General features: G+C 35.2%; 1 protein-coding gene and 1 non-coding gene across 2 annotated transcripts; one reads left to right on the forward strand and one right to left on the reverse strand.

The window, feature by feature from the left end:
* Positions 1 to 643: 643 nt before the first annotated feature.
* Positions 644 to 715, reverse strand: Trnap-agg (transfer RNA proline (anticodon AGG)). Its single transcript has one exon. It is a non-coding gene; the product is annotated as a tRNA-Pro (tRNA).
* Positions 716 to 1,150: 435 nt separating this feature from the next.
* LOC144451309 (solute carrier family 35 member F6-like) lies at positions 1,151 to 14,201 on the forward strand. Its single transcript, XM_078142113.1, has 6 exons — positions 1,151 to 1,227; positions 3,723 to 3,807; positions 4,827 to 4,998; positions 7,047 to 7,259; positions 9,591 to 9,701; positions 13,690 to 14,201. Exons 1-6 carry the CDS (start codon positions 1,151 to 1,153, stop codon positions 14,199 to 14,201), a joined length of 1,170 nt encoding a protein of 389 aa, XP_077998239.1.
* The last annotated feature ends 11,492 nt before the right edge of the window (positions 14,202 to 25,693 follow it).

The following is a 25,693-nucleotide window of genomic DNA, read 5'->3' on the forward strand; positions in this document are numbered from 1 at the left end:
ATCAACTGTTCTCACAATGCCAGATGATAATTGTAATGTTATAGAAGACATGCGATGACATTGACAGTATGTATTGGAAATGGAATGTGGTTTTATTGAAGTATTTTCACTTGAGTATATAGCTTATAAATTCAGCTTGTGTCCCTTTAAAGGCAAATGCTTTCATTAAAAGGTGTGAACTCTCGTCTTTGGTTATTCTGATGACATACACTGAACTAATAACAACACCGAATGTTTCCCAAAAATGACATTTTAAATATATCATGATAACTAGTATATATCATCATTGTAACTAATTTGCATATATAGTAACTTTAGTCTTAGTACCCTCTCGTCTGATTGGCTAGAGTAATCATGTGTAAGATTGCTTTTATGACTCTAAAATGGCCCAATTTTAATTTCACTTTGACTTCTATCAAAACGTATGTGGTGACCCCCTTGTTTTTTTCTTGATAATAGAGTTACTAGTAGTATCTGTAAAGCTGTTTATGTTGCAGCAAAATTAATTGTATTTTTCATTTGTTTGTTTGGGGGGGGATAGGAATGAAATAAATATAGCCATATATTTGGCCCGACGAGAAACTGTGTAGTATGGTGGAAAGAACCTATCGCATAATCACAAAATGGTTAAAAAAAATAATGAGGGCCAGTCCGGGAATTGAACCCGGGACCTCTCGCACCCTAAGCGAGAATCATGCCCCTAGACCAACTGGCCGTACCTCATGCTAGTGGACGCGTCATAAATGACTATATAGATTGTATAGGAAGTGAGTACCCGTAACACCACATTTTTGTGTGATATTTAGCATATTTTTCATGTCAGACTACTGTTAGGCGTACAAATGAAGCAACACATGCAACGACACCTACGTCAGTCTACAAATGCTACTAAACGACTAAAGCTACGTGTGGACACGTATGATCCACCCGCACTGTCCCTGCATTTACGGTCTTTCACCCCCACTAAAATAATGTACAGTCATAGAGGTCACCTGATTTTAAATTGTCAAGTGCATCACGAGTATCCAATCGATGGTCACGGTGACACCCGTGTACCTGTTTTTGTCGAAGTAATTAATGCAATAATAATAATGAATAGGGGGGTTGCTACGTTGATCAGCTGTTACTTTAGTAGCAGAAGTCAGAGGAAATGGCGTGGACAAAGTACCAGATATTCCTTGCCGTGTTAATGGTTATTACCGGATCGATAAACACCCTTAGCGCAAAGTGAGTTATATGTGATTTGTTTTATTTTGGTCACAATTTTTTTTTCTAAATGTATGAAAACACATGTTGCGAATTTTGTGTGTGTGCATTCTTTTCCGGTACTTTGGGCTTGCGGCGCTATTGTAAATAGTAATTAGAATTTTCTTAGGTGAAGATCAATCATAGAGTTTCGAACCAGTTACATTGTGGAAAACTTGACAATTGCCACACTTGTTCGTTGGCCATTGGATCATGGAAGTATCAGCCGGTTATGCTTCCATGATGTACACCATGCTACACAGTTATGTTTGAGATATTTACACGAATCATTTGCGTCAATGCCTAAAATACACGACCAGTTTTACCATTAAGCTTAGAGACCCTCCACTATGGTTTCACTGTTCTGAATATCATAAAGTGTGTCTGAACATGTTTCTTTGATGAGGAAGAAACTTTCAATTTTATCATTTCGAATATTTTTTTACTTTTCTAAACTCGATCAAAATATTCTCAGATCAACATTAAAAAGTATATTGAATGCAATTATATAGTACTGAAAGAAGGATTTTAGTGTATGTCGTGCATTTCGACTGCCGAATCGTGTCAGCCCAGGATATTTTTTGTAACGCTATTTAACGCTATTAAAAACGCCCCCCAAAATGTCATCGTAAATTGTACATTTTATAGTGGCTATCAAAGTCTACGATAGTCAGCCCACCTTTGATCTTACGTGATAAAAGTGTAAACTATGACAACTGTGACACTTTAGCATCGGAACCGAGAAGCTCCCATTGAACCATAGAACTTTAGAAGCTATCCAAAAATCAGTATAGTAAAGTTGAGCTACCATTGACCAATTTGAATACACCCCAGACAACCAATTTTGGTGGCTGAGAATACTCTGAGTTGGTTTGTTATTGATATGTAAAGTAAACTTTGTTACAAGTTCATTGTTATGCGGAACTAAAAAACAACGTGACAGTCACGGGGAGTCCTTCATAAAACAATGGGCGGAAATTTGCTCATTTTAAACCACAGATAAGTAATACACCTACCACTGCCTGTAATAGAGTGCTATAAAAAAAAGTAAATGTACTCGAAATAATTTAGACCAGAAAATTGGGTTTGTGTGCTACTGTCAACATTTTAACTACAGGAATAAAGGCACATTTAGCACAAATGAACTAATAAGGTTCAGTAGTGCTATAGGCATGGCAAAGTCTGTGTGTGTATGTGTATGTATGTGTGTGTGTGTGTGTGTGTGTGTGTGTGTGTGTGTAATATGTGTGTGTGTGTGTGTGTGTAATATGTGTGTGTGTGTGTGTGTGTGTGTGTAAACAATTTAAAGTCAAAAACTGCTGGACCGATTGCCATGATATTTTTTGGGTGTATTACATTGGATGTCTACTTGGGAAACTATTCAAATCAAAATGATTGCATCACTGGTGTGTGATTTGGGTTAAAAAATGTGATTATTGGTCAAAAAACCAAAACTCAAAAACTACTGGGCAGATCAGTCTGAAATTTGATGGGAACATTCTTAAAGGTATTTATAAATCATATTAATGGCATGATGTTCCCATCATTGATATGAAAATTAGGCTAAAAATGTGTCTTTTTGGTCAAAAATCTTTAATTCCAAAACTACTGAGCAGATTGGGCAGAAATTTAATGGGGATGTATCTGGATGGAGAAATGTTTAGCATATAAGTTCTGTATTAAAATTGAATTTCAGATTTTTAGCACAACTGAACTGAGGTTCAGTAGTGCTATATGCATCGCCCGGCATCTGTGTGTGTGTGTGTGTGTGTGTGTGTGTGTGTATAAATGACTTAATTTGAAAACTGCCAGACCGATTGGCTTGATATTTGGTGAGGACATTACTTATGGTGTTCTAAAATTATTCAAATAGAAATGATCGCTTCATAGATGTGCGTTTTGGGTAAAAAATGTGATTTTTGGTCAAAAGACTTAAATTCCAAAACGACTGGGCAGATTGGTCTGAAATTTGTAGGAACGTTCTTTAAGGGATGTAAAGTAAGATTTGTTCATGCCATGATAATGACATAAGAAATATGCAAATTAAGGCTAAAAATATGTTTTTTTAGTCAAAAGTCTGTCATTCCAAAAGTGCTTTGTTGATTTGGCTGAAATTTCACAGGAATGTTTCTGGTGATGCACGGATCAAGTGATATTAATTACATGATGATCCCTTCAGCAATATGAAAAAAATCCCTGTGATTTGTGGTGTGAGACAGGGCTTCAACATAATTATACCAGTGCCAGTAATATGAAAGACAAATCAGGGAAAATAATGGTAATTTTGAAGATTTTGACTCATAGTTCAAACATAGCAGAACCAGTGATGAAGACACATGTTGTCATGACATCTAGCCACACGTTGTCATGACATAGAACGATCAGAGTATATATTCCATATTTTCTGTTCAAAATGGCTTGTGCATGGTATAAATATATTGACAACAATTTTTTCATTTGAACTTAACGTTTCACAGATGGGCTGATGAATTGAAAGCCGTTGGAGATCCAAAGTATACAGACTCTCAAAAGCCTAGAAGTTTTAACCATCCATTTTTCCAGGTAATCTAAATATTGTCGTTGTCTAAAATATCTTTGAATTTCTCTAATTTCAACATTATGCCTAGTCTGACAAGGCACTCGCAAATATCAGTCAACCTGTTTCATGGATATAGAGCACAGGGGCTTGCAATTCTCGCTACCTGCAATACAATTCTACACATCACTGTGGAGTCAAATGGAACGAAGTCGCGCGACAACGCGTTCTAATGTCGACAACTACACTTCCGGTCGGCTATGCTAATACACAGGCATGTTTCTTTCCCATTTTCAGTTGTAGACATCTCTTGTAATTTTGCCCTGGAAAGATACTGTACATATTTAAATTTCCCACCTCCATAAATATATGAGCTTAAAACTTGCGTTTATCTTATTTGTTACAAATTAAACTGTTTGGAAGAAACATTCACGTGTATTGACATAGGCGACCAGAAGTGTAGGTGTCGACAAATGCAAGCGCGGTCGCAAGACTGCGTTCCATTTGACTCCTTAGCGATGCATAGAATTGTATTGCAGATAGCGAGAATTGGCCATAATTTTTTTTACAAATATTCATTTTTTGTTAACTTTTTTTTTTTTGTTTTTTTTTTTATTTTTAAAAAAATATATATTTTCCCTACAAGGTGCCATGTAATAGAGTAATGATTTCTAAAGCTGGTGTCGGGTTTCTTTTTATAAATCAATTTTAACTTGTGTGAAGTTGTTCTTTTGTTGGGTTTAATAGACCAGCTTTACTATATGTATATACCTTATTACTTTTTAAAGTGGCCATACGGATGAGAATTTGCCCCATTATTTTACATATATACTGTATCAGTGTGTATGATCTAAATCAGTGTGTATGATCTAAATCAGTGTGTAGGATCTAAATCAGTGTGTAGGATCTAAATCAGTGTATGCTCTAAATCAGTGTCTATGATCTAAATCAGTGTGTAGGATCTAAATCAGTGTCTATGATCTAAATCAGTGTTTGAATTATAATAAATTATATTTCTATGTTTTTCTGATTCTCTCTTATCCAGGCTGTTGGTATGTTTATTGGAGAGATGTCATGTCTGTTGGCTTTTAAAATTTTAGTATGTTATAAAAATTACAAACAGCAACCCATAGATATTGGACCACAGAAGTTCTCACCATTTGTAATGATGCCAGCGTCTCTGTGTGATATGACAGGGACTTCACTCATGTACCTTGGTTGGTGTTTACTAAGTTCTTTTTGGATCACTTAAAGTGACTATATAGATAACAAATTGGTATTAATTTGGTTTTTTTTTATTTATAAAATAATTCTACTTTGTTTTCCTTCCTGAAAAACAATGTGAAACAACGTATAGTAAATCCTTGTTTGTAACTCAAAAAATTGCATATCAATTTTAAAATGTTTAAAACATTTGCTATTTTATGTACAAAAGAAACTTTTTAGCATTTTATAATTTATTGAATTACAAACATAGTTTTGGTCAATGCTGCAGTTTCATTTTATTTGTTCAAGTAGAAAAACGTGTAGTAGAGATGTTTGATTAATTAATACTCCAAAATAAATAAATATTCATTTGTCATCTACATCTATATGGTCACTTTGAGTGTAGTAGTATATTTATAACCCTATCTTTACAACTCTTTAAATAATTAATGGAGACTTCCCATTTACTAAGATAAACATAGAAACTAAAGCTATTGTTGTTTGATGTGCTAGAGTACACAAGTGGTTGATTCTGTTGTGTGAATCTACAGTTATAACTCACCCTGTGATCAAGATACTGTAAGTATATGAATCTACAGTTATAACTCACCCTGTGATCAAGATACTGTAAGAATGTGAATCTACAGTTATAACTCACCCTGTGATCAAGATACTGTAAGTATATGAATCTACAGTTATAACTCACCCTGTGATCAAGATACTGTAAGTATATGAATCTACAGGTATAACTCACCCTGTGATCAAGATACTGTAAGTATATGAATCTACAGTTATAACTCACCCTGTGATCAAGATACTGTAAGTATATGAATCTACAGTTATAACTCACCCTGTGATCAAGATACTGTAAGTATATGAATCTACAGTTATAACTCACCCTGTGATCAAGATACTGTAAGTATATGAATCTACAGTTATAACTCACCCTGTGATCAAGATACTGTAAGTATATGAATCTACAGTTATAACTCACCCTGTGATCAAGATACTGTAAGTATATGAATCTACAGTTATAACTCACCCTGTGATCAAGATACTGTAAGTATATGAATCTACAGGTATAACTCACCCTGTGATCAAGATACTGTAAGTATATGAATCTACAGGTATAACTCACCCTGTGATCAAGATACTGTAAGTATATGAATCTACAGATATAACTCACCCTGTGATCAAGATACTGTAAGTATATGAATCTACAGGTATAACTCACCCTGTGATCTAGATACTGTAAGTATATGAATCTACAGTTATAACTCACCCTGTGATCTAGATACTGTAAGTATATGAATCTACAGGTATAACTCACCCTGTGATCAAGATACTGTAAGTATATGAATCTACAGTTATAACTCACCCTGTGATCTAGATACTGTAAGTATATGAATCTACAGTTATAACTCACCCTGTGATCAAGATACTGTAAGTATATGAATCTACAGGTATAACTCACCCTGTGATCAAGATACTGTAAGTATATGAATCTACAGGTATAACTCACCCTGTGATCAAGATGCATGTACTGTAAGTATATGAAACAGTCCAGGGATTAAAATTTGACAAGGCAGAGCCATTAAGTGTTCCAAAACAGATACACGACACATTCGTGGCACTTAAGTTTTCAGAGAGCTGTCCTACTGGGACGGACAAATGGACGAAGCGACCGTAATTAAACCACTCCATTAAATAGCTTAATCACTATATATCAACATATTGTGACAATAATGTTAGTTTGTGTCTACCCGAGTAAACCAATTAAAGAAACACCATGAACTAACTGACCCATCTTTCATCTGACAACTTCAGAAAATAATATTCCTTGGCTAGATTACTAAAACTTCAGTGATAGCATTTAAGGATGGCAAGAATGCAAGCATGCGCAACTTGGCAAGAATGATTGGTTTTTTAAACTAAAAATCAGGAATATGAAATAGGCCAATGGGGTCCTGAAACTTTTTGGCAATCTTACGCTGTCTAAATTTGTCACAAACATCCACACTGTTAAAAGTACACTGTTAATTCAATGTCTTCTTCCCAGGTCTCACCATGACAACTGCATCCAGCTTCCAAATGTTACGAGGAGCTGTCATCATCTTCACTGGCCTGCTATCTGTTGGATTCCTTAACCGTAAACTTTACTGTTTTAACTGGACTGGTATTATCACCGTAGTGGCTGGCTTGGTGGTTGTAGGTGCAGCTGATATATTATTTGGAGAGTCGGAGCATGCTGATATTAATGGTATAATTGCTGGTAAGACAAAAGTTGACATTTTAACCATGTAGTTTACATGGTGCAAATTGCATTAAAATATACAAACTCTCTGTAAGTAAACTACAGAGAACAACTCAGTGTGAATCAAGAAAATAGAGAAATTTTTCTGTTGTTAAAGTCGTCATTACCTTCTCTAAGGAAGGTTGTATATTAGGGGTAAAAAGTCTGTATGTGTCTGTGCCTGTGTGTCTGTATCACCATTTTCTAAAAAACGGCTCAAGTCAAAACAAAATTTGGTACAGGTGTTCCGTAGGGTAGTGGCAAGAACTGATTAGGTTTTGGTAAACGAACCATGAATATTAGTGAGTAATTTACATAATTAATTGTTTTTGGTAATTAGTCTATATCTCAAGAATGCACACTTCAAATTCAATATAATAGCTTTTAGTTTTAGTAACTTATTGGCATATTTTCGGTGGGCCACAAAAAAGAAAAAAAATAGTTTCTGGTCAGGAAATGTCTAAAGTGGTGCGACTTTATCACCATTTTCTAAAAAACCGACTGGCTCAATTCAAACGAAATTTATTGCATGTGTTTCGTAGGGTAATGGCAAGAACTCATTAGGTTTTGGTAAACATCTCATGAATATTAATGAGCATTTTACATAATTAATGGAGTTTTTTTTAAAGAGGTTATATCTAAAGAATGCATGTTTCAAATTCAATATAATTTAATACATACATTTGCAATACCAAAGCGCACCGGTCATGAAAATATAATTGATGTAGCTTTTAGTTAGTCCCCGCGGACGAAGTCCGGAACGGGGACTTATGGATTGGGTTCCGTCTGTCCGTCCGTCCGTCCGTCCGTCCGTCCGTCCGTCCGTCCGTCCGCAGCCGTTTCTTGGAGATGCCTGTACCGATTTTTTTCAAACTTGGTACAGGGGCAACATGCTATGGCATACATATGCACGTCAATTTGTTTTATGATACGATCCAATATGGCCGCCTAGCAGCCATTTTGTTTGCGAATTTTCCCTGTCTAAAGCCATAACTCAGACATGCTCACACAGATCTCATTCAGAGTTGGTATTAGGACAGTGTTCTATGGCATATATGTGCATATTCATTGTTGTCATGATACGATCCAATATGGCCGCCTGGCAGCCATTTTGTTTGTGAATTTTCATGTCCAAAGCCATAACTCAGACATGCTTGAACAGATCTCATTCAAAGTTGGTATTAGGACAGTGTTCTATGACATACATGTGCATATCCATTTTCATTGTGATACGATCCAATATGGCTGCCTAGCAGCCATTTTGTTTGCAAATTTTCCATGTCCAAAGCCATAACTCAGACATGCTTGAACAGATCTCATTCGAAGTTGGTATTAGGACAGTGTTCTATGACATACATGTGCATATCCATTTTCGTCATGATACGATCCAATATGGCTGCCTGGCAGCCATTTTGTTTGTGAATTTTCCATGTCCAAAGCCATAACTCAGACATGCTTGAACAGATCTCATTCAGAGTTGGTATTAGGACAGTGTTCTATGACATACATTTGCATATCCATTTTCATATTGATATGATCCCCCATACCCGACCAATCCTTTATTGTTGTAGGCATGTTCCATGTCCGACAAGCAGACACAACATATCTAAGTCTGTTTGATTTAGGTTCACAAGTGTTGTTGCGTGATCAGAGTAGTGATAATTCCTTAAAACCCAATCATAGCGGGGACTAAGTTATTGGCATATTTTGGTAGGCCACTAAAAAGGAAAAAATAGTTTCTGGTCAGGAAGTGTTGTCTAAATATGATATGCGATAGTGCGATTTTTTTTTACATTCTCAACAAATGTTAATCAACCTACTTATCATTGCAGTTACTGTTCTTGTTATTTAGTACTTTACAGCAAGTGTGTATGTGGGGCAGATGGCATTTTCATCTGCAGACTGAATTGGCTGGACAAACATGAAAAAAAATTAACACGGGAAGGGGGGTGTTTAATTGATCGCCACTGACCCAGAAACAATTCCCTTTTTTTTGGCCTTTAAAACTCTTTCTATGGTGAGTGCTATGCTACGACATTCTATAAAGCTTCACATTACATGTTGTGATTGGCCAGGAGATCACTAACAGCAATAGGCAAATAGCAATCAATGAAAAAAAAATAACTTATTGCATATGTTCTGTTGTATTCCAACAATTGTCCGTAAGAATGCCAATCTCAAAACTTTACCTTTATGGAAGGCATTCAGTTTAAATCTAGTTTTCTATTGTGGAAATACCAAAACTTACTGTTTTTGTTCCAACTTTAAACTTTCTGTAAATATTTCTTAACTTCATTTTTTTCTACACAGGTAACCTGTTAATTATCATGGCCCAGATTATTGTAGCAATACAAATGGTGTATGAGGAAAGATTTCTAACTAAGTACAATGTGCCACCACTACAGGCTGTGGGCTGGGAAGGTAATTATTGCATTGTATTAATTTAATTAGATTACTTTAGTCATTTATCACTTCTGATGTCATCACTATTTGGTAACAGCCGGGTTCTACAATTCATATAGGTTCCTGCAATTATAGGGGTCCTGGTTGTGATATATTCATTATAGGGGTCCTGGTTGTGATCTATTCATTATAGGGGTCCTGGTTGTGATCTATTCATTATAGGGGTCTGGTTGTGATCTATTCATTATAGGGGTCCTGGTTGTGATCTATTCATTATAGGGGTCCTGGTTGTGATCTATTCATTATAGGGGTCCTGGTTGTGATCTATTCATTATAGGGGTCCTGGTTGTGATCTATTCATTATAGGGGTCCTGGTTGTGATCTATTCATTATAGGGGTCCTGGTTGTGATCTATTCGTTATAGGGGTCCTGGTTGTGATCTATTCATTAAAGGGGACCTGGTTGTGATCTATTCATTATAGGGGACCTGGTTGTGATCTATTCATTGTAGGGGTCCTGGTTGTGATCTATTCATTGTAGGGGTCCTGGTTGTGATCTATTCATTATAGGGGTCCTGGTTGTGATCTATTCATTGTAGGGGTCCTGGTTGTGATCTATTCATTGTATGGGTCCTGGTTGTGATCTATTCATTATAGGGGTCCTGGTTGTGATCTATTCATTGTAGGGGTCCTGGTTGTGATCTATTCATTATAGGGGTCCTGGTTGTGATCTATTCATTGTAGGGGTCCTGGTTGTGATCTATTCATTGTATGGGTCCTGGTTGTGATCTATTCATTATAGGGGTCCTGGTTGTGATCTATTCATTATAGGGGTCCTGGTTGTGATCTATTCATTGTAGGGGTCCTGGTTGTGATCTATTCATTGTAGGGGTCCTGGTTGTGATCTATTCATTATAGGGGTCCTGGTTGTGATCTATTCATTATAGGGGTCCTGGTTGTGATCTATTCATTGTAGGGGTCCTGGTTGTGATCTATTCATTGTAGGGGTCCTGGTTGTGATCTATTCATTATAGGGGACCTGGTTGTGATCTATTCATTATAGGGGACCTGGTTGTGATCTATTCATTGTAGGGGTCCTGGTTGTGATCTATTCATTGTAGGGGTCCTGGTTGTGATCTATTCATTATGGGGTCCTGGTTGTGATCTATTCATTGTAGGGGTCCTGGTTGTGATCTATTCATTATAGGGGACCTGGTTGTGATCTATTCATTATAGGGGTCCTGGTTGTGATCTATTCATTATAGGGGTCCTGGTTGTGATATATTCATTATAGGGGTCCTGGTTGTGATCTATTCATTATAGGGGTCCTGGTTGTGATCTATTCATTATAGGGGTCCTGGTTGTGATCTATTCATTATAGGGGTCTGGTTGTGATCTATTCATTATAGGGGTCCTGGTTGTGATCTATTCATTATAGGGGTCCTGGTTGTGATCTATTCATTATAGGGGTCCTGGTTGTGATCTATTCATTAAAGGGGTCCTGGTTGTGATCTATTCATTATAGGGGTCCTGGTTGTGATCTATTCATTATAGGGGTCCTGGTTGTGATCTATTCATTATAGGGGTCCTGGTTGTGATCTATTCATTATAGGGGTCCTGGTTGTGATCTATTCGTTATAGGGGTCCTGGTTGTGATCTATTCATTAAAGGGGACCTGGTTGTGATCTATTCATTATAGGGGACCTGGTTGTGATCTATTCATTGTAGGGATCCTGGTTGTGATCTATTCATTGTAGGGGTCCTGGTTGTGATCTATTCATTATGGGGTCCTGGTTGTGATCTATTCATTGTAGGGGTCCTGGTTGTGATCTATTCATTGTATGGGTCCTGGTTGTGATCTATTCATTATAGGGGTCCTGGTTGTGATCTATTCATTATAGGGGTCCTGGTTGTGATCTATTCATTGTAGGGGTCCTGGTTGTGATCTATTCATTGTAGGGGTCCTGGTTGTGATCTATTCATTATAGGGGTCCTGGTTGTGATCTATTCATTATAGGGGTCCTGGTTGTGATCTATTCATTGTAGGGGTCCTGGTTGTGATCTATTCATTGTAGGGGTCCTGGTTGTGATCTATTCATTATAGGGGTCCTGGTTGTGATCTATTCATTATAGGGGTCCTGGTTGTGATCTATTCATTATAGGGGTCCTGGTTGTGATCTATTCATTATAGGGGTCCTGGTTGTGATCTATTCATTATAGGGGTCCTGGTTGTGATCTATTCATTGTAGGGGTCCTGGTTGTGATCTATTCATTATAGGGGTCCTGGTTGTGATCTATTCATTGTAGGGGTCCTGGTTGTGATCTATTCATTATAGGGGTCCTGGTTGTGATCTATTCATTATAGGGGTCCTGGTTGTGATCTATTCATTATATGGGTCCTGGTTGTGATCTATTCATTATAGGGGTCCTGGTTGTGATCTATTCATTATAGGGGTCCTGGTTGTGATCTATTCATTATAGGGGACCTGGTTGTGATCTATTCATTATAGGGGTCCTGGTTGTGATCTATTCATTATAGGGGTCCTGGTTGTGATCTATTCATTATAGGGGTCCTGGTTGTGATCTATTCATTATAGGGGTCCTGGTTGTGATCTATTCATTATAGGGGTCCTGGTTGTGATCTATTCATTATAGGGGTCCTGGTTGTGATCTATTCATTATAGGGGACCTGGTTGTGATCTATTCATTATAGGGGTCCTGGTTGTGATCTATTCATTATAGGGGTCCTGGTTGTGATCTATTCATTATAGGGGACCTGGTTGTGATCTAGTCATTATAGGGGTCCTGGTTGTGATCTATTCATTATAGGGGTCCTGGTTGTGATCTATTCATTATAGGGGTCCTGGTTGTGATCTATTCATTATAGGGGTCCTGGTTGTGATCTATTCATTATAGGGGTCCAAGTTGTGATCTATTCATTGTAGGGGTCCTGGTTGTGATCTATTCATTGTAGGGGTCCTGGTTGTGATCTATTCATTATAGGGGTCCTGGTTGTGATTGATTGTATTGATTATTTGTGGTTACAAACAATGTCTCAACATTGTTTACAATACTAATTGATTTGTATTTAAGTATTGTATGTAAGTTTATAGATGTTCTATTTTTTTTTAATTTGTTTTGAAAAAAGTAACTTATAAGTCCGAAGGGGCTGGACAGATGTATATCTGTGTATGTATATTTATTGTAAATTATTGTAAATCTGCATGTCACTATAATAAACTACTACTACTACTACTACTACTATAATCACATTTCCCACGATGCAACATTCAACATGGTGGGTTTGCAAGTTCCCTATTACTAACAGCTGTATTGCAACAGTTTTCTCTTTGTCTCATTTTGCATGTCTTCATACACCTCTTGTTAGGGTCAATGGCCAGCCGAGTGGTTTAAACCACTTGTGTCTTACCAGTACTATATGGATTTGAGCCTTCAAGGTCATGGTTTGATTAATTTTACCATCTGCTGTACACAAAGAGAGTGTAATTCAGTTTGACTCTATGAAACAACACAGTCAGGCTTTAAATTCCCAGAGTACACTGGTTTCCATCACAGTTCAGCCCTCACTCGATATCTTAGGATAATCTAGAACTGTTGAGTATCAATAAAGATTATAATTAAGTATTTATTATACCATGCACAAGCCAAGTTTAACAAAAAATATAGAATATATACTCCCAGACTGGTCATTCTATGTCACAACAGTTCACGTCTATGTCACGACAACGTGTGTCTGCATCACTGGTTCTGCTGTGTTCAAAATATGAGTCAAAACATTCAAAATTGTCATTACTTTCCCTGATTTTTCTTTGATATTACTGGTACTGGTATAATTATGTTATTCTCCAATAATTTTCTTCAGAAAATACTTGTCTAATGGCTTGTAGTGACAAAGGCCCCTACGTCACCTGTGTTTTCCTTGGCTGAACAAAGTAAAATTGGGGGAATGACATCTTATTACTTACCAATATTTCAATTATTTGTAGGTTTTTTTGGATTTATGTTTCTAAGTTTGCTGCTTATACCATTCTACTATATCAATGCTGGTGATCTAAGACTGGATAGCCCAGGTCATCGACTTGAAGACGCCATAGATGCATTTTACCAGATGGCAAACAACCACCTGTTGATTCTAGCATTCCTTGGTAACATGGTCAGCATCGCTTTCTTCAACTTTGCAGGTATCAGCGTTACAAAGGAAATCAGTGCTACCACACGTATGGTTCTAGATAGTGTCCGTACAGTTGTTATCTGGGGAATCAGTTGTTTACTACGGTGGGAGAATTTCCTTGCTCTGGAAGTACTGGGCTTCGTACTATTGATTTGTGGCCAATGTATATATAATGACATCATATTTACACCATTTCTGAGAAAGAGAGGTGTATGTTTGCAATGTCTGCAAACAGGAGAAGAAGGAGATGAGAGTGAACATGACCCATTAATAAATGGGATAAAAGAGAATAGTTTGCCCCACAGCAAAGATGCAATCAATGCGTGAATCTAGAATCAATTAACTGATTCAATTTCAATATGTTTACTCAGGACATTATATTGGATTTTGATTTATATATTTTGTATTAAGTGGCTATATGGATGAAGATTTGGCATTTATTATGGATTTTTAGTTTATAAAACAATTTTATCATGGCTTCCTACTTGAAAAATCACTGTAAAATAACAGTGACCAAATCTGTGTTTGTAATGTCATACATTGCAAAAAGCTATTTAAAAAGTGTATAAAATGTAATTGTACGTATAATAACGGACATTTTACACATTTATTAATCTTTTGCAATTTAATTAGTTACAAACAAGGACTTGCTATATGTTGTTTCACATTGATTTTCAAGTACAACACCAAATGATAAAATTGTTTATAAATGAAAAAATCCAAAATAAATAGCCAGTCCTCATCCATATGGCCACTTTATAATTAATTTACTCAGGAAATTGTTTTATATCAGATTTCCATTACATAACATTTACAGTTTATATTAAAACTGTTCTAGCTCTAACTGGAATGTGATATTTTAAATGGATTTTATTAAATGTAATCGATTTACCTGTCATACATGAACTGTATAGAATCACCTATATGTAGACAATTATGTGTAGCTAGGCATATTTGCATATCTTGCGAGATCTGGAATGAGACGTAAAATCCTTTATTCAAAAATAGATTTATGGATCTGCACCCTAAAATCAATGCTCTAAAGTACATTATTATTTTCAGTGTACAACTTATGAACACTACCAACCACTAATTGATATGTACAACGATGAATTTGTTATCAATGATTATTGTAACTGATATACACAGGACAATACTTGATATTAATTGAATTGATTGCTTTGTATCATTTCTCAGTACTTGAAATACAATATTACTGCCTATAGGTACCTAAAAAATGAACACTCAATTTCGTGGTCATCACCATAACTTCCACTCCATACATGAGAATAAGTCAACCTTCTTGTTCTATTTTGACCTTCTAGCATGAGGTAAAATGCTTTTGCAGGTACTGAGTATTACCAAATACTCACAATGGGCTTAATTTCTGTTGTGATCCTAATTACTGCATGTGAGTGATATGTATAGCATATGTAACCCTTAGACTCATTGCCAGGATTCCATCCTGTGTTTGACTCTTAATGTTGACATGACAGCAGGGCTGACCAACAATATCCCTAAGTGTATGGTCATAATTATGACATGACAGCAGGGCTGACCAACAATATCCCTAAGTGTGTGGTCATAATTATGACATGACAGCAGGGCTGACCAACAATATCCCTAAGTGTGTGGTCATAATGTTGACATGACAGCAGGGCTGACCAACAATATCCCTAAGTGTGTGGTCATAATTATGACATGACAGCAGGGCTGACCAACAATATCCCTAAGTGTGTGGTCATAATTATGACATGACAGCAGGGCTGACCAACAATATCCCTAAGTGTGTGGTCATAATGTTGACATGACAGCAGGGCTGACCAACAATATCCCTAAGTGTGTGGTCATAATGTTGACATGACAGCAGGGCTGACCAACAATATCCCTAAGTGTGTGGTCATAATGTTACATCTAAACCATATTTGTAACAGGGGATAAAGATAGTCTGGATGTCAACATGGTATCTTAAAAGAGATTTTAAGATTTGATGAACCGAATTAGCAATAAGGGATAAGATAACTGTTTATATAGCTCTCATTGCCATTTACTAGTTGTTTATTATTTCCTTCCTCCCATACTTGTGTTGTTGTTGTTGTTGTTGTTGTTCTTGTTGTTGTTGTTGTTGTTGTTGTTGTTGCTGTTGTTGTTGTTGTTGTGAAAGAATTGACAATCTGTACTTTGCGTTAACAAAGTACTCAGCCATGTTTGATTCTAAAAGCTGAGGGCTTAATTTTTATATGATTTTCTATTTTTAAAAGTTGTATTTTTTTTCTTGATTTTAACTTAGTCCTAAAAATATTAGTGTGGTTCCAATTACAATCAATTTTAGAATAGGTGGGGTAGGTAGATTTTTTTTTTTCATATGTGAGTGTCTAGTTCAGGTAGTTATATTTTCCATTGTTTTCTATATGGTCTCTGTGTTATTGATTTCTTCTCATCAGATGTACAGCCATTACAGATTGGAAGAACGGTTTTATTATATTGTCTTTTTAAGATGATGTCAGTTTCCGCATCCATTAAATATTTCTGACGAGACTGACTTAACAATTGTCACGATTTTATTATTTTTTTCTCAAATATGTAAAAAAAAGTTTAGGGTCAGTAATGAAAAACTAGGTGGGGTCAAGTAACTGGAACCAAATATTCTTTATGCCTTAGAATGGGTTGAAGTTTTCTTGAATACAGTTAAGCAGCAAACTTTGAAGCTTTTTGCACTGTCTTAAGTTGTTGGCATAGAATCTTTGCATATACATTCCTAATTTGACTGTTGGCATCACAACAACAAATTTACATAATCATTTAAATATGTGATATACCCTCATAATTTTTAATTAGCAATTGTTGGGGGTTTTTTTTATAAATAATTTATATTTATTTGGAAACTTGTTTGAATCCATATTCTTTGTCAAATTAAGTTATTTTTAATGATACTATGTTACATAGCTGATGTAAATTCTTACAGTTATACTGTATTAAAAGTATCACCAGAATCCTGTATGTCAAAGTGCCCTATATATGTTTACAATGTATCACCAGAATCCTGTATGTCTAAGTGTGCTATATATGTTTACAATGAATTACCAGAATCCTGTATGTCTAACTGTCCTATATATGTTTACAATGTATTACCAGAATCCTGTATGTCTAACTGCCCTATATATGTTTACAATGTATTACCAGAATCCTGTATGTCTAACTGCCCTATATATGTTTACAATGTATCACCAGAATCCTGTATGTCTAAGTGTCCTATATATGTTTACAATGTATTACCAGAATCCTGTATGTCTATGTGTCCTATATATGTTTACAATGTATCACCAGAATCCTGTATGTCTAAGTGTCCTATATATGTTTACAATGTATTACCAGAATCCTGTATGTCTAAGTGCCCTATATATGTTTACAATGTATCACCAGAATCCTGAATGTCTAAGTGCCCTATATATGTTTACAATGTATCACCAGAATCCTGTATGTCTAAGTGCGCTATATATGTTTACAATGTATTACCAGAATCCTGTAAGTCAAAGTGCGCTATATATGTTTACAATGTATCACCAGAATCCTGTATGTCAAAGTGCGCTATATATGTTTACAATGTATCACCAGAATCCTGTATGTCTAAGTGCCCTATATATGTTTACAATGTATTACCAGAATCCTGTATGTCAAAGTGCCCTATATATGTTTACAATGTATTACCAGAATCCTGTAAGTCTAAGTGCCCTATATATGTTTACAATGTATTACCAGAATCCTGTATGTCAAAGTGCCCTATATATGTTTACAATGTATTACCAGAATCCTGTAAGTCTAAGTGCCCTATATATGTTTACAATGTATTACCAGAATCCTGTATGTCTAAGTGCCCTATATATGTTTACAATGTATCACCAGAATCCTGTATGTCAAAGTGCCCTATATATGTTTACAATGTATCACCAGAATCCTGAATGTCTAAGTGCCCTATATATGTTTACAATATTAATGTATCACCAGAATCCTGTATGTCTAAGTGCCCTATATATGTTTACAATGTATCACCAGAATCCTGTATGTCTAAGTGCCCTATATATGTTTACAATGTATCACCAGAATCCTGTAAGTCTAAGTGCCCTATATATGTTTACAATGTATTACCAGAATCCTGTATGTCTAAGTGTCCTATATATGTTTACAATGTATTACCAGAATCCTGTATGTCTAACTGCCCTATATATGTTTACAAAGTATCACCAGAATCCTGTATGTCTAACTGCCCTATATATGTTTACAATGTATTACCAGAATCCTGTATGTCTAACTGCCCTATATATGTTTACAAAGTATCACCAGAATCCTGTATGTCTAACTGCCCTATATATGTTTACAATGTATCACCAGAATCCTGTATGTCTAACTGCCCTATATATGTTTACAATGTATTACCAGAATCCTGTATGTCTAACTGCCCTATATATGTTTACAATGTATTACCAGAATCCTGTATGTCTAACTGCCCTATATATGTTTACAATGTATCACCAGAATCCTGTATGTCTAAGTGTCCTATATATGTTTACAATGTATTACCAGAATCCTGTATGTCTATGTGTCCTATATATGTTTACAATGTATCACCAGAATCCTGTATGTCTAAGTGTCCTATATATGTTTACAATGTATTACCAGAATCCTGTATGTCTAAGTGCCCTATATATGTTTACAATGTATCACCAGAATCCTGAATGTCTAAGTGCCCTATATATGTTTACAATGTATCACCAGAATCCTGTATGTCTAAGTGCGCTATATATGTTTACAATGTATTACCAGAATCCTGTAAGTCAAAGTGCGCTATATATGTTTACAATGTATCACCAGAATCCTGTATGTCAAAGTGCGCTATATATGTTTACAATGTATCACCAGAATCCTGTATGTCTAAGTGCCCTATATATGTTTACAATGTATTACCAGAATCCTGTATGTCAAAGTGCCCTATATATGTTTACAATGTATTACCAGAATCCTGTAAGTCTAAGTGCCCTATATATGTTTACAATGTATTACCAGAATCCTGTATGTCAAAGTGCCCTATATATGTTTACAATGTATTACCAGAATCCTGTAAGTCTAAGTGCCCTATATATGTTTACAATGTATTACCAGAATCCTGTATGTCTAAGTGCCCTATATATGTTTACAATGTATCACCAGAATCCTGTATGTCAAAGTGCCCTATATATGTTTACAATGTATCACCAGAATCCTGAATGTCTAAGTGCCCTATATATGTTTACAATATTAATGTATCACCAGAATCCTGTATGTCTAAGTGCCCTATATATGTTTACAATGTATTACCAGAATCTGGTATGTCTAAGTGCCCTATATATGTTTACAATGTATCACCAGAATCCTGAATGTCGAAGTGCCCTATATATGTTTACAATGTATCACCAGAATCCTGTATGTCTAAGTGCCCTATATATGTTTACAATGTATCACCAGAATCCTGTAAGTCTAAGTGCCCTATATATGTTTACAATGTATTACCAGAATCCTGTATGTCTAAGTGTCCTATATATGTTTACAATGTATCACCAGAATCCTGTATGTCTAAGTGTCCTATATATGTTTACAATATTAATGTATCACCAGAATCCTATATGTCTAAGTGCCCTATATATGTTTACAATGTATCACCAGAATCCTGTATGTCTAAGTGTCCTATATATGTTTACAATGTATTACCAGAATCCGGTATGTCTAAAAATTTTCGACTGAGGTAGAGATGGAGTGCGTGCGATACAAACTTCCAGTCACATATGACCCCTCTTTAAGCTCACGTGTCCGTAAGGTCAGTAGTTTTGAATAATTGCTGACAAATAGTTCTGAACCCTGATTAAACCAAGTACAACATTTGAAACAATACCCATCGGACTAAAGTAATTGATAAGGTTGTTTTCATGAAGACTGTTATCTCTCTTATCTCAGATCTCTTTCTCTGTACGAGTTCATTTTTGGATTTTGTAGATGTTGTTGAGTGCCGTCAAGTATTTAATTTCTTTTCTCATGATCTTCGAGTTTCTCTTCTACTCCGTCTTGTTTGTCATAAACTCCCCTCTGTTTCTGTTCAAGTTCTGTCTTCCATTTGTTCAATTCTTCAATTTTTTCACGATTCCCTGTTGAAATGATAAAAAGAAATTAATCATACATAAATTTATGGGTTGTCTTTTGATCAGCGATTCATTACTCTATGTATAGACATAGTACAAATAACGCTCCACAACTTTGGAGAATAAAATCAACGAAATTATTGAAAATATATACCTTTGGATATCTTATTTGACAAGAAAAGAATTCCTATCTTACCTTGAGTACATGTTGTTAACATTGACAAAGAAGCTTGTCTTGAGAAAATATTTTTCAAGGTAATATAAGTGGATATATACGACACATAAGTTTGCTATCACTTGCTAAAACAGCCAACATTTCCCACGTTCTATAAACACTGACATCCTTCGATTCGTTGCTCTCGAACTTCGTGTTTTTGTCTGCCAGAATTGTGAGGAGGGACATAACTTTGTCCGTCTAGGGACAAGACTCTCCTTCTAGGGATTTTTACGTTAAATTGCGAATTCATTGCTTTCCGTGAATTATCAATTCAACTATTTGCTTAGTTATCGTTAACAAATATTTGTGAATTGTGTGGGTATTTTTGTCTGAAGCTATCGGGTTTATTCTGTCTACGTGAACTTTCTTTTCTCTATTCCAGTGTACGGTAACTCCACGGCAGTTTTATTATAGCTATGTTATACTCTATCTAAACTTGCCAGTAACATTTATTGTTGTTGAGAAAAAGTCGTCCCATTTTATATCCGTCGATTTAAATCGTCTGTTCATATTTTGTATTTGATAATAAGAGACATAATTTCATTTAAGAATAACGTACTGTATTCATTTAAATTATTTGAAATTGATCCGGTGGTGTTTTTTTGAAAGTCAATTCATGTTTGCTTTTTGTATTGAAATGTTTTGTATCAACTGTTTATTTATGTTGACGAGTGAGATTACACTCTCATATTCAGTGTAGGCTATTGTAATTTATTATAATATTTGTTTTAACCGCAATTAGTGCCCATGGTGTCGGTGACCTGCCCCGTCTCCTAAGTCTGTGTAGCTTACACAGATATATACTAATGTATGAACACAGACATACAGTATACATATGATATGCGGCAATCTGATTAAAATCTGATGTTAGATAGGCTGGTTTTCCTGTATTTACCTTTATTCCATCGTTATTGCGTCTTTTACGTGAGTTTTTTTTTCCTGGGCGAACGCCTTAGAAAGGCCAGGGAAAAAAACACGTAAAAGACACAATAACGATGGAATAAAGGTAAATACAGGAAAACCAGCCTATCTAACATCAGATTTTAATCAGATTGGATATGCGGTAGCATTCATTTTCGCTGTCGCTAGGTGGCGATGTGATAACAATTGCTGTTCAAATAGATGCGCAACTTTGGTGATTTTCAATCTTAGATCGCTCAATGAAAAACAAATACTAGACATTTGAACATTACTCAAAGAAAACCAGACTATACTAAAGAGTGACTTTTCCCTTAGTTGATAAACGTGAATTATCAATCAAAGCGTTAAATTGTGCACTCAGTCGCGAAATAAATAGTGACATTATTATTATATTATAACGTATAACTCTTTTAAACGGTCGTTATCTGAGTTTTTAGATCTTTCCTCAGTATATTACAATGTAAATGGTACTTACAGTATTATATATACTACCAAGCAAACTTAACCATCTCTTGGTATTCATAACGCAAGCCCAATATTTGATGCATAAACAATTAGATGACATCTTATCAATTTAGCATTACATAATAAGAGAATGTTGAAAAAATCCCCTGTATAAATTATCTTAAATTATGTAGAACGCCCTCAAATGTGTGCACTGAAACAAATATAATATATACAATAGTTTATTGTATATTTTGTAAATCATTCTGGGATTAAGAGAAAACATGGAATATAGACTATAACTGATTTTAAACGGGAGGAAAATAATGCAATTGCTGAAATACAACTAAAAATGTTTTCTTGTATCCCGTATTGTAAAAACTGCGACGTTAACATAGAGATGTGGAAAATCGCAGTTACGTTTATGTCTGAACTATTTATGGAACACATGTTTACATTACATTCTGGGATTATTACTTGCGTCAGCTTTTTTGTAAAAAAATAAATAAGCTTACTAAATTATATTGATGACGTGTTGAGGAGTCAATGGATATGGGATGGAAACTTATATATAAAGCTAGACGACAACAATTAAGTCTGAAGCCGTGTTCAGTAATCAATAATGTAAAAACTGTCACCATAAAAAGACAGTAAATCTGACTGACAGCGTATAAATTCTCAAAAAAAAATCCTTTCAATACAGGTCAACAGAGGTACTGGTGATACTGAATTGTGTCGCCAATAAATGTACGTTAAATGCTGCAGGTACCAGTGAAATCGTACTGATCGTATTTACATTTTATGACATGTTATACTTACGGAATGTAATTCAAACGGGGGAAACACATCCTGACTTCTGCGTTCTGAGCACTTTCGCAAACGTATATTGCCAAATTTCCGTATTTGCATTTCGAGACAAACAATTTATTAGTGTAGTGTGAACCCCCGTGTATGTTATGCAAGGATGTTTTTTGAAATACTTGTAAATTCACAGAAAGAAAACAATTTGTACTGTGCACTTTGATTGGCTGTTTTTCATTACAACAGGTGCAATACCTCGCGTCACTATGAGTGGATATCATAGACAATTGTTTCCCGCCAAAATGTCAATTCAAAGCTGGTGGTTTGGGGATGCCTTTATTGTGATTGGTTCTCATTGACAATTGGAATTTAACACCTGGAGTTGTGTATATATAGAGAGTTATCCCGTTGTGAAAGCCGTCTTTGACCGCAGCTCACGCTACAAAAAAGATGGATGCCCGATGCCTTTGCCTGCTGACACTGTATTACTTAGTTCTGTGCTACATACGTGACCTGGTGAGAGAAAGAACGGATGGAAGATTTTCTGGAAGTATGCTTGGTTTGGTCGAAGTGGTTTGTTGCAGTTTGAGAGGTTTGGTTGGAAGAAAGTTAGAAGAGAAGATTGTTATGTATTTCTGGGTGTATTTGCTGTCTGTACTACATGTCGTTGTCTGTCGCTGTATACGTCTACTACACGAATTGAAGTTGAATATAAGGACTGCCATGGATGACTTGAGAAGATGGAATTGGAGAATGCCTGAAGTGATGTCTACCTGTTGTTATGTTTGGATAAGTGACCTGTTATTTTTGTCTTTTGCACGTGGGTACTTTATAAGCGTTTGGTTAGGAGAACAATGGAAGACAGTTTGGCCAGTTTCATTGTTAATAAGTAGACAAAAATATAGCATTGGGTGGGCAGATGAAAAATTAGGATTAAAATGTTTTGCAATTGAGGGGAGGGGTTTTCATTTAGAAAAGTATCATGTTATCAAAATCAAAACACCAATTCCTGAAGAAAAAACAAACAAAAACAAAAAACATACAAAATACCCGCTCAAAATAAAACTAGTATTTCTTTACCCTGGGAGCAGTTTTTATTTCATGTAATATTTTTTGTAAAATATAGGACTAGTTTTGTTTATCATGTGAGTCGTTCTTATTCCATGGAACGATTTTTTTTTTAATTTGATATTTTTTTTATTTTTTTTTTTTACCATGGAGTAGTTTTTATTTCATGGGAATAATTATTTTTACAATGGCAGTATAAATAAAAATAGAAATACAACTGGTGTAAACCAAAATGCTCCTGTAGGTTGCAATTGGTTTTGCTAAATCTAAAATTTGTGCACATCACTAAAACGAGTATTGCTAGCAGAAAAGTTTGATTCAATATTTATCAATTGAAATTTTGAACACAAATATTATGGTTATATTTCTATGTCAAGCAGAGATTACAATGTTTAGAAAAGGGAATAGAATTTGTCCAGCAAAAGCATTTTTAGTCCCCCAAAGTGTGTGACTATTACAATGGGCTTCCATCTGTCCGTAATATGTCATTTCTCTGACTTGTAATATCCGATTTCTTTCAAAACTGGCACAAAGGTGACATGTCATATGGAAAATATGCATGTCGTTCTTTTTTTCGACATATGCAAATGTAATTGGCGGCCATATTTGTAATCAAAAATCAATATTTAGTGCATAATTAATTCAACTAACTAGCTTTCTTTTGAAACCTGACCTTGAGCAATTACAAAAATTACCATTCATGAATACATAGCTGGGGCAACTCCCATGAACCACATGGGGAGGGTCTGTTGGAAAGTTTGTATGTCATAAGGTATGACATAGGGTATATACTTTTCTGGGCCAGAAGATTTTGGAAAACCTTACCCATCTAGACTGGTAGATTTTATTTTAATTGTAGCTCAAAATGATTATATAATTTTCAAAATAATTCTTACAATTGCTAAAAGTAAGATTTCATTTCTCAAAAAAATAATTCTTTTGATCAGTTTTTAGGTATTTCATCATATGAACTAACATCGGCATGTATTATAGACCTGTATAGTATGTATTTTGAGTGATACAGTTGGTATAAGAAAGGGTCAGACCATTTTTAGGGTGTGTAGTATGACAACAGTTTGGGTTTTGGGGGTTTCAACATAGCCTCCCTATGTCATTTCACAAAGAGTTGCCCACCTCATCCTGGGATACATGGTCATGTGAACAAAATTAATGAAAGTGGTTTATTTTGCCAATACTAGTTCAAAGAAGCACACTTAAGATAAATTTTCTTTGCCGGCCCTTCTATTAAATTCTATCTTAATAACAATAATGATAATAATAACTTTAGGGTAATAATAATAACATATAATAAATAATCACTAATAAGTAATAAGTACTAATATAATAAATACTAATATATGATAAATACTAATATATGATAAATAATAATATATAATAAATAAGCACATAATTAGGCACCAATGACTATTATAATTTCTAATTTTCCTTTCATAATTAATTGCAATTGAATTTGAAATAGTATTGGTATTATGGATTACTCTCATTAAACATGTTCATATGACAGGACAACTCTGTGTGAAATGATACTAGGAGGCTTTGCTGGGATCACCAAGCCCTTACTGTTGTCATACTACATACCCAAAAATGGAGACACTTTCTAATACCAACTTTATAGCACAAAATAGATACTGTACAGATCTATGATAGATACAGACGTCTGTTTGTGTGATGAAATAGCTAAAAACTGATCAAATTAATTGTCTTTTGGAAAATGAAATCTCACTTTTAAGAATTGTAACAACTTTTTGAAAATTAAAGAATTATTCTAAGCTGCAATTGAAGCAAAATATATCGGTCCAGTTGAGCATGGTTTTCCCAAGTTTTCCAGCCCAGAAAAGAATACACTGCTTTCTAGCAGACGTTCCCCATGTGGTCACCTATGGAAGTTGCACAGCCCCCCCCCCTCCCCCCCCTCCCCCCCTCCCCCCCCCCCATAGTTCTGCAAAAAATAATTTTAAATTCTCTGAAATAGGCCAAAAATACACATTATGATAACACATACAAATTCTACCCATTTTGTACAACTTTAATCAAAGCTATGTCATATTAATAAATTTGATAGTGTAAAAATGCTTTCGCTTGACTTATTCTTGATCAATTTTTCAGGGAGAAACAGTAAGACAATAAAAAATCATTTAATTATACAGTTTATGCAAATCTATACTTGCAGTTCTTTCTTT

This window comes from Glandiceps talaboti, chromosome 21 (assembly GCF_964340395.1).
Source record: "Glandiceps talaboti chromosome 21, keGlaTala1.1, whole genome shotgun sequence".
NCBI classification, from domain to species: domain Eukaryota; kingdom Metazoa; phylum Hemichordata; class Enteropneusta; family Spengelidae; genus Glandiceps; species Glandiceps talaboti.

Excerpts from the sequence above, each read along its gene's own strand:
- LOC144451309 (XM_078142113.1), top strand. The coding sequence starts at position 1,151 with ATGGCGTGGACAAAGTACCAGATATTCCTTGCCGTGTTAATGGTTATT. Across the intron at positions 1,228-3,722 it reads ATAAACACCCTTAGCGCAAA|ATGGGCTGATGAATTGAAAG; the intron begins GTGAGTTATATG and ends AACGTTTCACAG. Across the intron at positions 9,702-13,689 it reads ACAGGCTGTGGGCTGGGAAG|GTTTTTTTGGATTTATGTTT; the intron begins GTAATTATTGCA and ends AATTATTTGTAG.